This window comes from Salmo trutta, chromosome 38 (assembly GCF_901001165.1).
Source record: "Salmo trutta chromosome 38, fSalTru1.1, whole genome shotgun sequence".
NCBI lineage: Eukaryota > Metazoa > Chordata > Actinopteri > Salmoniformes > Salmonidae > Salmo > Salmo trutta.
In genome coordinates, this window is record NC_042994.1 from 13,186,154 (window position 1) to 13,203,696 (window position 17,543).

The 17,543-nt window shown below is 45.9% G+C and overlaps 1 protein-coding gene across 4 annotated transcripts; it reads left to right on the forward strand.

Annotated features, from left to right (window-relative positions):
• Positions 1-879: 879 nt before the first annotated feature.
• gpr179 (G protein-coupled receptor 179) lies at positions 880-17,010 on the forward strand. Of its 4 annotated transcripts, none has more exons than XM_029738523.1 (12): positions 880-1,408; positions 1,541-2,654; positions 3,289-3,397; positions 7,548-7,632; positions 7,939-8,165; positions 10,031-10,099; positions 11,149-11,258; positions 11,482-11,720; positions 12,054-12,192; positions 12,779-12,881; positions 12,967-13,116; positions 13,545-17,010. In XM_029738523.1, the coding sequence occupies exons 2-12, from the start codon at positions 1,723-1,725 to the stop codon at positions 16,935-16,937; spliced, it is 5,556 nt and encodes a 1,851-aa protein (XP_029594383.1). In that variant the 5' UTR covers positions 880-1,408; positions 1,541-1,722; the 3' UTR covers positions 16,938-17,010. The 4 variants fall into 4 exon arrangements, with proteins under 4 accessions (XP_029594383.1, XP_029594384.1, XP_029594385.1 ...); XM_029738524.1 differs by having other exon boundaries at positions 1,544-2,654; XM_029738525.1 differs by lacking the exons at positions 12,054-12,192; positions 13,545-17,010 and having other exon boundaries at positions 12,967-13,058.
• The last annotated feature ends 533 nt before the right edge of the window (positions 17,011-17,543 follow it).

The window sequence follows — 17,543 nt, forward strand, 5'->3', positions numbered from 1 at the left end:
TTCCCACACCACCGCAGCACCTCCCCTGCTCTGCAGTCCTGGGTGGGGGTAGGCGGCCCACAGGAATGGATGAAAATTCTTGGAAGCTCGTTGCCATGGCACCAAAACAAGGATTTGCCTGCATCACCCAGAGCCTGGAGTTGTCTGCTCCATCACTGAGATATAAGAAGGGGTGGGAGGTGTCTCTCTCTCTCTCGCTCCCTCTCACACACACACAAACACTCCCTCTCTCTCTCTCTCCCCTTCTCTCCCACCCTCCCTCCTTCCCTCATTCTTAGTGATTTTGAATACTGAATCGTATGATAAGGGAGATTCCCATTTTATAGCCACACATGACGACACTCAATATGAATCTCTCTCCACCTGTTCACTAAATAGACACTGGTAATCTATTTGTCAACACATATCATACAGCTGAAAGCATCCTCATACCTATAGCATCCCTGACTTCCCTAACAGTGTGTGTCACTGTGTACATATTCCTGGATGATCAAAGAGCAGCCTGGTCCCTCATCCACTCTCCTGGCTGACCCCGCTGGAACGCCAGGGGTTAATAAATTGAGCGCACGATTTTGATGGATGCCCAAATACAGGCGGATTAACCCTCATCCTGCATCATCCTCTCTCCTCTTTGCGCTGCAGACACACACACACACTAAAACACACAAAGACACACACAGACATACACAGCAGTCCCTGCCGCCAACAGATGTGCACTCTCATCACTCCACAGGCACAACAGTTACATTAGTATCTCCAGCAGCATACTGAGGGGGAATCACAGAAAGAGAGAGAGGTAGGGGCAGAGAGAGAGAGGGGGTAGAGGTTGAGGAGCAGGGGTAATCACTGTCAGTCAGAGAGAGAGAGAGAGAGAGAGAGAGAGAGTGGACAGTGAGAGCGAGAGATGCTTTACAGAGGAACTGTGGAGCGAGCAAGAATGTAACAGGCAGACAGAAGGAGGAGCGCAGAAGAGAGAGAACAGAGGAAAGCCGCTCTTTTTCTTTCCCCTTCCACACACTACTATACCTGCTCTCTCTCTCTCCCCCCACCTTGCCTCAGACCCTCAATTTTGGGCTGTTCCCTCCCTCCCTCCCCTCCTCCCTCTCTGCCTCCTCCTGTCACACACGCTAGCACTTGTTTTGGGCTGGGAGTGTGGCGCACCTCTCTCTCTCTAATCTCGGTTGGTTTTGTCTCTCGTTGCTCTGCTGCTGCTCTCACAGGGAACTCGTCGTCGGGAAACGGGAATACAAACATGGGAGTGACAGGCAGATTGACTGCGGACATGATGGGAATGGTAGTGGGATTGAGCGGGAACGCCACTGGATTTTCACAACAATTCCTTCTCCCTCCCACCGACATGCAGGATTAACCAGGAACACAAGGTGGATTCCCCCAGTTCCCATCGGAGGTAGAGAGTATGATTTTTATCCGTGTGTATGTGTGTGTGTGAGGAGTGTGTGATTATGAGGCACAAATGAGCACGGTGTGTTGTGTGTCTGAGACAGTGCTACAGATGATCGACTTCCCCTTGTCGTTACAGCAGACACCTGCTGGAGCACCTCTGCCTGTATGACTACAACTGGAGAGAAGGAGAAGAGACGTAAAGAGAGATGAGAGAAGAGGCTTATGAGGCTTTTCAAGCCTTGGCCAAAATGTGAAATTTATTTGAGGATTTTGAAAAAGGTCAAAACTACAGATTATAAAAGAGGGGGGTATTAGTATATGGCCCCCCCAACGGGAGTGGATTTGAGAATGGGCCCTGTTTGGCTCCTCCTGTTGCTGCTCACGCCCCTCCTTTCAGCACAGGTTAGCATAGTTTCTGAATTGGGGACTACAGCCGAGTCAGAGGACCCAACGTCATCCGTTGTGAGCGCTACAGGGGAGTCAGGCACCCCCTACAGCCCCGATCCCTCAGGGTCTGTCACGACCCCCTCGGAAGCCCCAGAGGAGGACTGGACACCGGCAGAGGTCTTTCTCTACAGCGGAGACTACTCCGTTTTGGAGATAGTGGAGTGCGACCGGGCGTACAGTCTCATGGGTCAGAACGGCCCCCTGCCGCGGGGGTTCTATGGCCCCCTCCGACAGTCCATGGACGCCCTGGCCAACATGGCCAACTTCCTCAACATGATCTTCCAGGCCAGCGACCTGCGGGAGAGCAGTGTGCGAGAGGACATGGAGTGGTACCACGCCATGGTGCGCGCCCTTCTGGAGGCCGACCCCCTCATCCGGCAGGCCCTCCTCACCTTTGATGCCGACCCAGCCTCCACCGCCCCCCAGCTCGTGCTCCGCGCCTCCCGGAACCCTGCCCCCCCCACGTACCAGAACATCCTCCTCCAGGACCTCTCTAGCCAATGGGAAAGTCTGCACCTCCCGGCCCCCGCACCCGACGACACCTGGTTCAGCAGTTTCAAGTTTCCCGCCTCCTCAAACCAGCCCACCTCAGCCCTATCTAAAAGAGTCCTCCTCAATGACCTCAGCACCCTGGACACGCCCAAATGGGGGCAGAGCGATAGCTACGTGACCAATCGCAGCGGGGTGCGCTGGGCCAATGGGCCATTCCTAGAGTGTAAGGACGGCCGGTTCCTGCCGGGCTGGCTGCTCACCCTATCCACTTCCTTCTACGGCCTGAAACCCGACCTCAGCCCTGAGTTCAGGTCAGTTAGGACCCTGGCTGCATCTAAAATGACACTCCATTGCTTATATACTTTTGACCAGGGCGAGTTGGGTGAGGGCCCTGGTCAAAAGTAGCACACTACATAGGGAATAGGCTGCCATTTGGACAAACCCATGTCTCTCTCTCTGTGTCTCATACTGATGACATCATTTGAGGTAGATGGGTTTAGTACCATCATCAAGGACTACGATGGCCCCAACCCACTACTCCTGCCCCCAGTAGGCTATAATTCACGTTTAATGCCTGGCTCTAAAAATATCTGGCCCCATCAATAGTAGGGCCTATAGTAGTAACCAGAGAGCCACACTGGAGATACTTTGATAAGCATTTGAAATAGCAGATATGATTGAATTACCCATTGCCGTATACCGTCTGACATTTCTAAGTAAGGCACTTTTAAAGGCCAAAGAAGTTGATCTAGAGAAAATGTCAAGCTTCAGGCGATAGAGTTGAATATGGATGATTCAATTACAATAATAATATATTTGTTCCCATAAAAGGTCCTGTTGTTTATGTTGATATTTGCTATTTGTTTGTGTCCAGTTAGTTTCCAGGATAGTCTCCTTTACTGAAATGGATGTGTCTCTTTGTGTGTGTGTGCGCTCTTGTGCCAGGGGTGTAATCCGTGTGGATGTAAACGTACAGGGCTTTGATGTGAACCAGTGTGACACGGGGGACGCTTGGTTTGCCAACACACACCAGTGCAACCGCACCACCATGGAGGTAAAGAGATTCTCAAAACATTTAAGCCCTGGAAAAATAGTCATTGAACCCCAAATTGTTGTTTAAGAGTTTCAGAACCTCTTATCTCTGACCAAGGCCTAGATTTAATCAGATCAAGCATTATCCGGTGATAGCGTTGGAGCTGTCAAATCGGTGAGCCGCTGCTCTTGATCATTGTCACGAAGCCACACCCATCCCATTCGCATTACAGTGGAGTTTGACCAAAGGCAACGCCTTCTCTTGACAATGCTTTCGTCCAACGCTTCGCTTTGACTGAAGTTTATATAAAGTAGAGCAGAGCTCAACTTTTTCTACTGCTCTGCTAGCAGGGTTCTCGCCGCTCACCTTCTCACAATCCCCCGCACATTTCTCCGCATGCCCTCGTTGAAAATGAATGGGGGCACAAGTTCTCGTGCTGAATTCGTTGTTGGTGAAACCCCTACGTTAGAAGCTCAGAACGAGAAAGTGTAGGCTACATATACATAATTACGCTCAAATTGAAAGTCATTCAACAAAATAATGAGGATTTCTGTCAGCCTAATCGAGGTGTAGATCTCACATTCCCAGTGTTGGAACTTGTAAACAAGGCTGGAAATATCTTAATGCAACTCCATGCACCCAATGGCAATGTCTGCTTTAAATATAATGCCAGGAGCCACTTGTGGATTTGACCGCTCTAATGCACGTCCACCTCCAACAATGCCAAAACAACCGCTATGCGGATGTCTGCTAAAGCGGATCTGATTGAATTGAGCCCTAAATCTCCTAGAACCAAATCTTGAGTGGGCTGGCCAGCTACTCTGTCACAAGAGACTGCAAAAAAAAACCTAACTGACTAAACTCAACTCCACGATTTACATTGGAGTTGAGGGTACTGGAGCTCCGACGTCACATGAAATGTTTATTTGATTTGATTCAAAACTACTGATTAAATCACCCAAAGAATAGCCCGCAATTACACAGAACAATGTCGTGTGCAATTGCGGCTATTCTTTGGGGGCTAAAATCTGCAGTTTTTGAGCCGTCCACACTAGTCGCCCGCAACTCCATCGTAAATGGTGGAGTTGAGTTGAATCGGCTACAATACTCCAAACCCTAACCTATATACTTTTGTAAGTCACCACATAGGCAGTATTTAAGTAGTAGTAGCGGGTATTGTTACATCATATGATTAATATAAATACATTACTCAACCCTAACCGCTTTAAATAGCTTTACTCTCTCGCCATCCTTCACGTGTTCCATCATTTACATTTTTATCCTCCACTCAACCCCTTATCCATTCATATTTGTCCTCCTCTGCTCCTCCTTTACCTTCACCCCCAATTGATTCCCCTTCTCTTGTTTGATCATCATCTGTCCTTTCCGACACAATCCTCTCCCTCTCATCCCGCCCTTCTGTTTAAAGATAGCTGTGCTGGGTGGCGGAGGGATGATCTGCAGGATTAAGATGATAATCCAGCCATGAACAACATCCTTCCCCCAATCCCCATGCACCCATCACTCATCTGACAGACAGAAACAAGGCAGGAGCACACCCATATCCCAATCTCATCAGCATCATCCCCTCTCTAGTCTCATCCTGTCCTCTCATGGAACATCCAGAGACAGGTCAGAGGTGGAACAAGAGAGAGATTGATTTCCAGGTAGAATGGGATGTTTTATAAGAGATTATTTAATTTCCTACAAAAGGAGTTAATTGATTCATGTTTAATTCCGGGCTAAGGCCTCTTTTAAAAGGGGAAGAGATGACTTGCATTAAAACCAATAAAAAAATATATATGTAATACTGTATTTAAACTATATGATCTAGCTACACTTAAATCAAGTGATTTGATACCTTTATCAGGTTTTTTCAAAAGGCAAACAGATGTGTCTTTCACTTTCACTTGTGTGTGTGTGTGTGTGTATGTGTGTTACATACAAATTACTCACCAACTCAATTGTAAATCCATATAACAGCCACCTAACAAAAAACCCCACCTCTCTCAATCAAAATGACATAACGCAATAAAGGAAAACACACAATGAACCATATTAGATAGACACTCAGTAAGAGTCAAGCCGTAGAGCAAATACGCCTCTGGAGTGAGCTTGATATGTACATCATGAGGCTTTAAAGTGCAGGTCCATGCTATGTTTACCAACCGGCTGACTTCTTAATGACTTACTCTGTATGCCATCTCCATCTGAGAATTAAATTGCCTTCATGCCGGAGTTCAGTTCAATCCATGGCACAAACAAATATTTAACCCTTTAAGTAGAAACGCGTTTACCCCACCCACCTGAGGATTTGTCTTTTTCACCCATCTATTTCCTGTGTTTGAGGGGTGCAAAATTCACTTGTCACTTCATTCTCGCTGGATCGATACCTTTCATTTGAATCCTCCGACTCTTTCATACTCTTGCTTGTGCCTGTCGTTTTTTCCCCCGTTAACGTTACGACCGTGGAAATGTTTGTCATGACCTGTCAAACACACCCCGGCAATGGCTGTGAATGGCTCAATGGGATATATTGTCTTTCTGTTGAATCTATACGAACGCTAAAGCTTCGTCAGGGATTTAACACACCGCCTCAACGCTCACATCACAAGAAATAGAAGAAAAATGACTTTATTTTGATGGGTGTTCATTTTTTTTGTGAAATTGAAAAAAGCAATAATTTAATACAGTTGAAATGTTTACAAATTAGATGCGCTGAAGTGAAACCAACTTCAGAAAATGAAGACTCGAATTATAGTGATATTATGTCTGATCTCGCAAACAATGTAAAGTATGTTTAGATACTGTAGGTGTAATCTAGAGGCAAGCGTGTTTATTTTTAATCTAAGGGTATCCTGCTATTATCACACTTGTTGAATTATGCAAGAGAACGTGACAACAAGAGTAATTAATGAGGCGATCTAGACAGTGCAGGTGTCTGGTGGTTGTGTTAATTTATTCATATCTGCAAATACGTCTGGTGTATTTATGCAAATGAGGTACATCTAATTTTAAAAAGACCTGATACAATAAGTAAATGTATATGAGTGCATTCTAAGAAAGAAAAGTGAAATTTCACAATAAAATGGAATACCTGAATTCCCACCAAAATCCCTGAACTCTAATTCAGTCAATATCTCACGGATTATACAAACTCAAAACGTTTGGGGTATCTTCATCCATTGTCTGACGGTTGCATTTATTATACTAGTTTTAAAACCTTTTAACCATTTTGATGACCGTTGCTACTTTACGCAAGCCATTAGATCTGTCAATACCTGATGTGGGATTGCACATGTACTTGAGGGTGGGCGTGTGTGTGTGTGTGTGTGTGTGTGTGTGTGTGTGTGTGTGTGTGTGTGTGTGTGTGTGTGTGTGTGTGTGTGTGTGTGTGTGTGTGTGTGTGTGTGTGTGTGTGTGTGTGCGCGCATATGGGATTTCACTGGTAGAAAAGGGATAATGCTCTTGGGCGAGGCATTACATATCCATTTAGGTTTTAACTTAGATTAACACGCAGGCGAGAGGCGAGCGTCCAAATGGGTGTTTCCTTGACTGAGTGCTGCTGTGCTGGGAACCATCATGGTGGAGAAACTAACACCAGGCTGGCTGAGAGAACATGTGGAACACACTCCATCTCCATTAACTCAAGAACGGCCAAGCACGTCAGTCCAATCAGGCATAGGCAAATACAGTCACCTAACTGTAATAATTCATACCCACATAGCCCTTTTTATCATAACAAGAGAACATTGTTTTTTTGGCCATTTTCACACAGAAATGCTGATATTACAGCAGCAGCAGATAATGATGTCTTGGTTGCATTGGTTTTTCTGACGTCCACAGCTGTTTACAGATGGAAACATTGCAATGGATGCAGATATGTCGACGAAAAAGTATTACTTGCATTTAATTGTTTTTTATTCCTCTAGGAGCTACCCTTTCAGGTGTGGAGTGGGGATATTGCAATAATGATAAAGTCCTCCTAATACAGACATGTCAAACTCGAGAGCTCACAGACCCTATTCATCCTTGGTAATCATGTGCGTAGACTCCTTCTAGCCAATCAGGTTCCAGCCAATCAGGGACATTGAATGATCAAAACCCAAACTACCCCTGTCCTTGTACTGTGATGTGAACTTTAATCCCCACTGCTTTAACTACCTTCCAGTGTGAGCCAATCACAGGCCAAGGATTCAGATTGGGCCAGTACTGCTGTCGCTGCAAAGAGGGATACTACAGCCCCCCAATGGACGGTAAAGAAGACACACAGGCTGCATCCCAAATGGAACCCTATTCCCTTTATAGTACACTTCTTTTGACCAGAGTCCACAGGGTAGTGCACCATGTAGGGAAAAGGGTGCCATTTGGGATGCATTCAAATAATCAAGAACATTTCTATTCAATGTTTGTCTAATAACTTTCCTTTATATAAGACCCTGGTCAAGGTGATGTAATCTTTTGACTTGTAAGCCAAAAACAGCTCTAAGACAATACTTAAAGATTTATTGTCTTCACTGTCCAGCTGTCTTTGTTTCTATCCCCATGCGTGTCTAATACAGAAGGTGGTGCCCTGAACAGCAGTGGTGGGGAGGGGGGTGGCGTGTGTTACCCGGCCCTGCCCATCTGTCTCCCTTGTTGGCCGGGCTGCAGGCGCTGCGAGGACGGCACCCCCTGTTGGGTAGAGGAGGACTGGTTCCTCAGAGCCGGGGTGCTGGCCGTCCAGGGCTTCTTCATGCTGCTGGTGTTCATCAGCATGCTGGTGGCCTACCAGTTCAGATGCAGCAGGGTGAGTGAGTTCTAGTGGGTGAGAGGGTCATATTCATTAGGGTACACTGTAGCAAAATGTATTGCAACGGAACATTTAAATGAGTGCTGCTTGTTGGACAATTAAGGTAGTCCCTGTTGCATTATGTTTTCTTCCGTGTGGTGCCTAATGAATACACCTCTGGAGTAACTCCTCTAACAGTTAAGGTTAATGGTAGAGCAATATGATTCTAGATCTGTGGTTAGGGGAAACTTCTACAACAAGCCATCATTGATGGTTAACTGTTTGGTTTCATTATGAAGTTCTCACTAATCTTCAAGTTTCAACGTTAATTCGCAGTGCTACTTTAGTCTATAATTTGAAGGAAATTGATATGAAGCTCTGCTAAAAGTAACAATTAAGTTGTTCCCTCATTCTTTTGAAACACTGTCAGTGCTAGAATATTGCTTCCTTGTATATAGCATATGCTGAAACTCTGCTCTGTGGCTCTATCATAGCTAATCTAGTCATCTTGACGTCTTCTGTCATTACTCATCATAGTCGTTGTCACTCTAGATAAGAAATGTGGAAATACCTAACTCTGGGCTCTGATTGGGTTGTGTTTCGGAGGACGCATGGCTCTCGACCTTCGCCTCTCCCAAGTCTGTACGGGAGTTGCAGCGATGAGACAAGACTGTAACTACTACCAATTGGATACCACGAAATTGGGGAGAAAAAAGCGGTGAAATTTATTTTTTGAAAAATTGAAGAAAAAAAAGATGGGCAAAAGAACACAGACACTGGACAGAGGAACTCTGCCTAAAAGGCCAACATCCCGGAGTCGCCTCTTCATTGTTGAAGTTGAGACTGGTGTTTTGCGGGTACTATTTAATGAAGCTGCCAGTTGAGGACTTGTGAGGCATCTATTTATCAAACTAGACACTCTAATGTACTTGTCCTCTTGCTCAGTTGTGCACCGGGGCTTCCCACTCCTCTTTCTATTCTGGATAGTGACAGTTTGCGCTGTTCTGTAAAGGGAGTAGTACACAGCGTTGTACGAGATCTTCAGTGCTAACATAATTGCAAAAGGGTTTTCTAATGATCAATTATCCTTTTAAAATGCTAAACTTGGATTAGCTAACACAACGTGCCATTGGAACACAAGAGTGATGGTTGCTGATAATGGGCCTCTGTACGCCTATGTAGATATTCCATTAAAAATCAGCCGTTTCCAGCTACAATAGTAATTTACAACATTAACAATGTCGACACTGTATTTCTGATCAATTTGATGTTATTTTAATGGACAATTTTGCTTTTCTTTCAAAAACAAGGACATTTCTAAGTGACCCCCACATTTTTGAACGGTAGTGTATCCCTCATTTGCTCAAGTGTTTCCTTTATTTTGGCAGTTACCTGTATATCTTCATGTATCAGCTCATTACAGCAGGGGCATTAGTATAATTGTACCTCCCCCTGGCCATTCTTCCTCTCTAAGATAGTGCTCCACGGACCTAGTCTCTGCATACATCAACACATGTAGAGTTAAATGGTTAAACACGGAGCAGCGATGGTCCACAGAGACATCGGAAATCAAAGCACTGTAAGATAAGCACATCATACTGAACCAATCATGTTTCCTCAATTCCTCTCTCTCCCCCTCCCCTCACATTCAATCTCCCCTTCCACATCTCTCTCCCTCATCCATCCCTTCCCTCTCTCCGCCTCATCAACCGCATCCTTCTCTCCATCGACCTCTACCTTCCCTCTTCTCTGCCCTCCCTCACCCCTTCCCTCCCCCATCTCTCCCCCTCACCTTCCCTCTCCCCCACATCCATCCCTCCTCTCTACCCTCCCTCCATCTCACCTCTCCCCCTTCACTCTGTCTATCTCACCTCCCCCTATAGAGGATCCAGGCATCGGGTCTCCTGCTTTTGGAGACCATCCTGTTTGGCTCTCTGCTCCTGTACTTCCCGGTGAGTGAGAGAATATATGAGTGAGTGAGTGAGTGTGGAGATAAGAGCGCTCTTTTCAGATCACTGCGTTGGGTTGGGGATTATATCGTAATGGAGTATTTAGATTGGTGGTGGGGAGGGGGAAGGTTTGCGTCCCAAATGGCACCCGTAAAGATCCTGGTCAAAAGTAGTGCACTATATAGGGAATAGGGTGCCATTTGGGACGCAGCCAATGTATTCGTTGCATAACTCTGCATTACTCGATGGCCGGCGATAGGTTATCAATCACTTGTGTGATTCATTAGCCCAATTAACTCACTCACACATGTATCTACCCTGAACCATTGATCAAAGTATACCGTTCAAGCCAATGGTAAATGATAGGGGCATGTGGTGCCCTTGTAGGTCATTGATCATATTACTTCGCTCGCTAGAACACAAGGTAGAGTTACATATGTGCGATATACACATATTAATGTGTTCCCTTCCTCCGTTCAAAACGGAGGAGCTTTGATGTATTCCCGCTTTACTACGGTATCACATATGCACTAAAGAAACACATATTGGGGATTCAGACGCTAAAAGGCCGACACAAAGGTGAAATTCCTTTCAGTCTGCTGTAACTGTGGAGCGTTGGCTCAGACAAAAGGGCAACCGAGGGGCAGACTCTCGCATCTCTGTAGGGCATCACCTGGGGTGGTCACACACCACCCCCTTTAGCCCTCCACTCATTTGATCTACTGTTGCCGCGGTCACCGACCCAGAGCACACATACAATTCCACTCATGTACACACACAGTCCTGTACACTACGCATTTCTGTATACGTTCTGTACTGTTGTATACAGTTGTGATTACTAAGTGCATAATGTGTCTCTCCTCTGAGGAAGGTAGAAATGTTCTATTTAAACACATTCTAATCAATTATGGTTGGGTATTATTTTTATCCACAAAGCCTGTTACCTATTGTAACTACAAAGACAAGGTAAACTAAGCTCACAGGGAGTGATTTTGCGTGATAGATCATCTGCTAATGCCTCTCTCTATCTCTCGCCCCTCTCTCCCACTCAGGTTTTCATCCTGTACTTCAAGCCCAGCACCTTCCGATGCATCCTGCTTCGCTGGGTGCGACTTCTGGGCTTTGCCATAGTCTATGGAACGGTAACACTGAAGATATATAGGTCTGTATTACCGTACTCTCTCACTACTACATTTCACGTATTATCAGTATCACCGCATGTGTATCCCCTCGCTAAAGTCAGGTCGATCAATATGTTGTGAGCTCTTTCTCTGAACTCAGATCAGTTTGTATGCTGTAATGTAATTCAAAATGTGTCAAAAAGTGTCTGTATATGTTTCTCTCTGAGGAATGAGTAACATCAAGTCGACTTCCCACACATACAGGGTTCTCAAGGTGTTCCTGTCGCGCACAGCTCAGAGAGTGCCCTACATGTCCAGCATACACCTGCTGAGGTTGCTGGGAGTCATGGTTGTGACCGTCAGCTGGTTCCTGTGTGCGTGGACCGCGGGCGTTCTACAGAACCGTGACCGTAACGTTCCGTTACTGATCATATCGACCACGTCGGATGGTCAGGGCTTCAGCCTCTGTGACCTAGACCGCTGGGACTACATGATGGCCGTGGGTGAGTGGATAACACTAATTGAAAAAAAGGGTTGTTGGTGTTTTCCAGGTGATACAGAGAAAAAAAATCTATATTGAAAAGAGAAACTCCAGCACACGGGCGTTCTTGTGTAGACCTATTGACCAAAACCAAAAATCCAGTGAATGTTACTGTTATCGATTTGGCTTTTTCTGTCTGGCTACAAATCACATTCCTGATTGAGGTCAGAGGTAAAATCAATTTACAAACATGATTTTGAGCTCAACAACCCAGACAAAACAACACATTACTGCCTGACACTACTTGTGTATGAGAAGAGTATAAACGTTATGTCTGTATCTTTGTCTGACTCAGCCGAGCTGATGTTTCTGTGCTGGGGCAGTTTACTGTGCAGTGCTGTGAAGCCAGTGCCCTCAGCCTTCCACGAGCCTCGCTACATAGGTATCGCCATACACAACGAGCTGCTGCTATCCTCCATGTTCCACCTGCTACGGTAACCAGCGTACATGATACTCGGCTCTTAACAGAGGCAGTACACCGGGATAAAGCCAATGATTTATAGTATATAGGCCTACACTAGATCACTGACAGGGGGCGCTGTTTAGAAGCCACCGCACCTCCATCTTGGCGCTCCCCCACCATTGTGAAAAATATTTTGAAAGCTGTAGAAATGTATTTATTCATGTTTTTTGTACAATACCTTTATTTTATTACAGACACAATGCATACTTTACATTATATTATGTGAGCTAAACATAAAAAATACAATAAAAAAATAACAGGTTCCTTAATTAAAGTATCATTTTTTGAAAGTTCTGTTACTGTGCCCACTACAACAAAAAATACCTAAATTCATGTAATTTTGTCCTTGAGAAACATTTAATTCCAATGGAGGACTGCTTCTTCTGGGGAGTGCCAATATGGCTGACCGGTGGCTTCAAAGCCTCTCATCGGCCAATACATAGCATCTGCAATCCAGGGTTTATATACATCATTGGATAAAACATGCTTATTCACCAGGAGAAACACATATTGTATAGGGACATATAACATGTCTTCCTGTTCTATATTTTCCTTAGGTTTGTCATGCCCTCTCTGCATCCTGACTGGATGCTGTTGCTGTTCTTCACCCATACGCATGTCACTATCACTGTGACACTTGCCCTGCTCTTCATACCCAAGGTACATGGCAATTTTCTTCCACAAGCAATGTAAGTATAAATCTGTCTCTGACACATAATAACTACTCTGTGTGTGTGTTCTGTAGTTCCTCCATGTGTCGAGGGCGGGGAGAGAGGAGATTGCAGAGGAAGTGTATGAGGATGAGGTGGAATTGCGGCGATCCGGCTCGTACCTCAACAGCAGTTTTACCTCAGCAGTTTGGAGTGACCACAGCTTGGACCCCGATGACATTCGGGTAAACTCCCTTTCTGCCCTGGACCCTTACTAAGTGACCATTTCTATTCAGGCACTGTCTAGGCCAAGACGGGGAGAAATTATTAAATAGAATTTAAACTTTAGTGAAATAAAACAATTATAAACATTGAATTACTGCTATAACCATTTGTAGGATTACTTTATACTCATTTAAAACCAATTTGAATTTTCATTATAAACTTACACATAAAAAGCCCTGTGTGTATTTCACAATATTTGGCCTGGCATAGACCTGACCTGTGTTTTCGTTTCCGCCTGCCCCTTCTCTTCTCCCTAAACTTGCTCTCCTTGTCCTTAACAATAACTCTTCCCCAACTAACTGTTCCCTATGGTTTTTCCTCTGCTCACTCATACCAATACCCTCCCTAATTCCCTTTATCCTTCTCTCTTCCTTTTCACCTGCACCAGGATGAGCTGAAGAAATTGTATGGTCAATTGGAGGTCCACAAGACCAAGAAGATGACAGCAAACAACCCCCACCTGCAGAAGAAGCGCAGCTCTCGGCGCGGGCTGGGCCGGTCCATCATAAAGCGTATCACTGAGATCCCAGAGTCCATGAGCCGACAGTGCAGCCGTGATGGCAAAGAGGTCAACCTGGGCAGCAGGGATGTTACGCACTCCGAGTCCTGTAAGAGAGCGCCAGATACGTTTAGCGTAAATTACAAAGATGAACCAGTAAAGCAGCCTTCACCAGTGCTGCGTAAATCTCAAAGTGACTATGATTATGTAACCGATAAAGACCCCTCCTTGCACGACACCATGTTAAGGGCGAATCTAGCTAAGAGATGCTCACAGCGCTCTGAGACAGACTCGCTGGATATCGCACCATTGGTCTGTAAGTCGGCCAGTGCCCAAAACCTTACAGTCGATAACAATCTCTTGCTTCCTGGACCTACCAAGCTACACAAGTCACTGAGTTTAGCGTCCAGTAAAGCCCACAGTCTGGAAGATACCTACCGGGTAGGAAGAAATACCCCAGGCGAGCAAGGGCAGTCCCAACAGGATATCGTTATCAAGGACCAGACCTCAAGTGCCCTTGTGCAATCCCAGTCTTATGACAAGGCCGAAGTGTGTCCCTGGGAGTTGGCGGAGGAACGCCCTGCCAATAAGAACCAGCCACACGTTACCTTTGCTCCCTCTGAGGAAGAACCACAGAGCCCAGAGAGTATATCATCACCAATACTGAAACATATTTGCCCCTGGGACCATTTACCTGTTCCTAACCCAGCAGAAAGTCCTGCTGGGGATTCACAAGGAGGAGAGGCAGAATGCGAGTCGCCGAGACCCCAGGCTCCCATCTCCACTAGTGTACCTGGGTCCCCAAAGGCCGCAAAGGACATGCGGGTCTTCTCCTTCCGCACTTCCACCCAGAAATGGCTCTCTGTGAAATCTTTCGTAGGATCTGTGGATGCAAGCGTCAAGGAAAAATCAAAAAAGGAGACAGCAGGAGATACGGTAAAGAAACAGGACTCAATATCACGAAAAAGCCAGGGGAGTGTAGCTGCCATCGCCGTCATCGCAGCATTAAAATTAAAAACTCCAATCATTTCAAGCGCAGAAACGAAATCGCAAAGTGTTTCAAACTTGGAGAAGAAATGTAGTGTTTCAAGCGTAGACAAGAGGACACAGCAAAAAAGAAGTATGACAACAGGAGATGTGAAACCTGTCCTCGTGAAACAAGCTGCAATCAGACTGTCCTCAAGTGATTCCTCTGAAAGAAGTCCTAGGAGAATAGTGGTTGTACAGTCCACTGTCTATCCCTGGGACTCAGAGGACATGCAGAAGGACAGTATGTATGAAAACGTGTTCATCTCAAGGGAAAACACTGCACATTGCACAGCTAAGACTCCTTCCACTCACAGAAGAGGTAGCCAAATTAGGCCTGCTCTGAGTGTTTCCCAATCAGATATTTGCCCATGGGATGTTCCTGCTTCCTCCCAGCAGGCCCCACAGAGACAACAGAGCACCACAGCAGACATCTGCCCATGGGAGGTGGGGGAACCAGAGGAGGATCCAAAGGCGCCTGCACGTGTCAGTGTATGTCCTTGGGAATCAGAAGAAGTATTTAAAAGACAGGAGAGTGTCCGGGGAGATGTATGCCCTTGGGAAGCTGATGTTTCCGCCATCCCAATTACCTCAGCGTCCAACCAGTCTGAGAAGAAACCAGAGGGTATGAACAAGAAACCAACAGATGTATGTCCTTGGGAAACTGATGAAACCCCACAGATTTCTCACGGCCTGAAACCCCAAAAGAGTGTACGGGTTGATGTCTGCCATTGGGATGTGGGGGATACCTTCCCTGAAAAAGTAAAGGTGCCGATTATTTATGAAAATGTTAATCCACAGGAGGACAAGGGATTACGTAATGCGCCACCAAAATGTCAGGAGACAATACATGTCAATGTCTGTCCATGGGAATCTGAAGAGACCCCAAAATCCCAAGACGGTGTACGGGAGAATGTCTGTCCTTGGGAATCAACAGACACGCCAAGCATTGGGAAACAAGATGTACAAACAAAAAGCACAGAGCAAGCTAAATCTGCCCCTGAAAAACTAAGTGTCCCCTTAGCAAAAGCATGTCCATGGGAATTCCCTGACCCACCGAAAGATTTGACAGTACTTTGTCCTTGGGAAGAGGAGAGTCCAATGCCACCCATAACCATAAAGATCACCAAAATATCATTTTCACAGGAGACCACTGATGCAGAAACAGACATTTGTCCATGGGACATTGGAGACCAAGAAAAGACAGATGGAAAAGACGGCCCTTGTACAAATGTTTGTCCTTGGGAAACTCAAGGCAGAACTCAAGCTGATCCAAAAAAGACTGACAGCATTCGAGTAAATATTTGTCCTTGGGAGACTGAGAAACCAGAGAAAACAGAGCAGCAAGACAGCACTCCGGCTATTGTCTCCATAGAAACAGGAAAGACTAAAAGACAAGACAGCGTTCTGGCAGATGTTTATCCTTGGGAAACTGGGGCAAATGATGAGCCAGACAAGACAAGAAGACGAGAAGGCACTCAAATGGACGTTGGTCCATGGGAAACTGAGGAGCCAAAAAAGACCGAGGAGAAAGATGGTGTCAAAGTTGATGTTTGTCCTTGGGAAACTGGAGAGACTGACAAGACAAATAGACAAGACAGTACTAAAGCAGATATCTCCAAGGAAACACAAAAAGAGAAAAGACGAGACAGTGTTCGAGTTAATATTTGTCCTTGGGAAACTGATGTCCCCAAAGAACCAGAAAAGATGAAAAAGCAAGACAGTGTTCGGGCAGATGTTTGTGTATGGGAAACTGGTCCAGCTGAACAGTCAGAAAATACTAAAAGCCAGGACAGCACCAAGGCAGACATTTGTCCATGGGAGACCAGGGATCCTATAGAACCAGAGAAGATAAAAAAGCAAGAAAGTGTTCAAGCAGACGTTTGCCCATGGGAAACTGATGAACCAGAAAAGTCTGCAGAGAAAGAGGAAATTATCCTTGCCAGTGGCAGACAAGACGTCACAGAGACCCAGGGTGCATTCTCTATGGAACAGGGTGACGCTGCAGAACCTGCAGCCGGCAGCACGCAGGGGGCAGAGGCGACCAAAGCTAACGTGCCCCTGGCTCGGCGTGATGCTATGTGCCCTTGGGAGATGGAAGGGACCAAACAACCATCATCCCCCTCATCCATCACAGAACACGACAATAACTCTGACATTTTTACATGGGATCCTGAAAACATTCCTGAAGAGGAAGAGGAGGAAGACGATGCCGAAAGTGCTGCAGAAGCCTTCGTCTTCCCATCCGACTTGTAAATGCCAGGCCTGTCAGTTACTGGCTAGAACAAGAATGGTCTCAGTGGGTTGTTACAACCGATTCACTGACTGGGGGGGGGGGGGGGGGGGGGGGTAATGAATCGGACATGACCTCTGCAAACCTGAATGTAGCAAAGGCCCCTGGACTGTCCATCCATAACACTCCCCAGAAAGACACTGCTCCACAAGCAATACACCCCTGGGCCAGGATCTGCAAATGCTCTGCCCACCAGAGGTATATTTACCCCCCCCCCAGGTTCTCAATCGGAGAAAGCGTCTGGATGCTTCTTTCCACTTTGACCCCTTTTAGAAATGTATATTGTTTTCTGTGTCTTTGTGTGTTCTTCTGTATCACACAGTTAAAACCCCATTGCCATGGCTGTAAAAGGTTGACAATGTGTTTAAAAAAGAACAGCCTGAGCCTTACAAAGCTGGTGATAACTCCTTATAGACACACAGGGATATAATCTACACTAGACCAATGCTCCTTCAGGTTAACCTGGAAGCACATCCAGCAGTTTGGAAATCACTGATTACAATGGTGGTGATGCATGTCCTTTTGTTGCCTGCTATAAACACATTCCAAACAATTTAAGGACAGCTTTC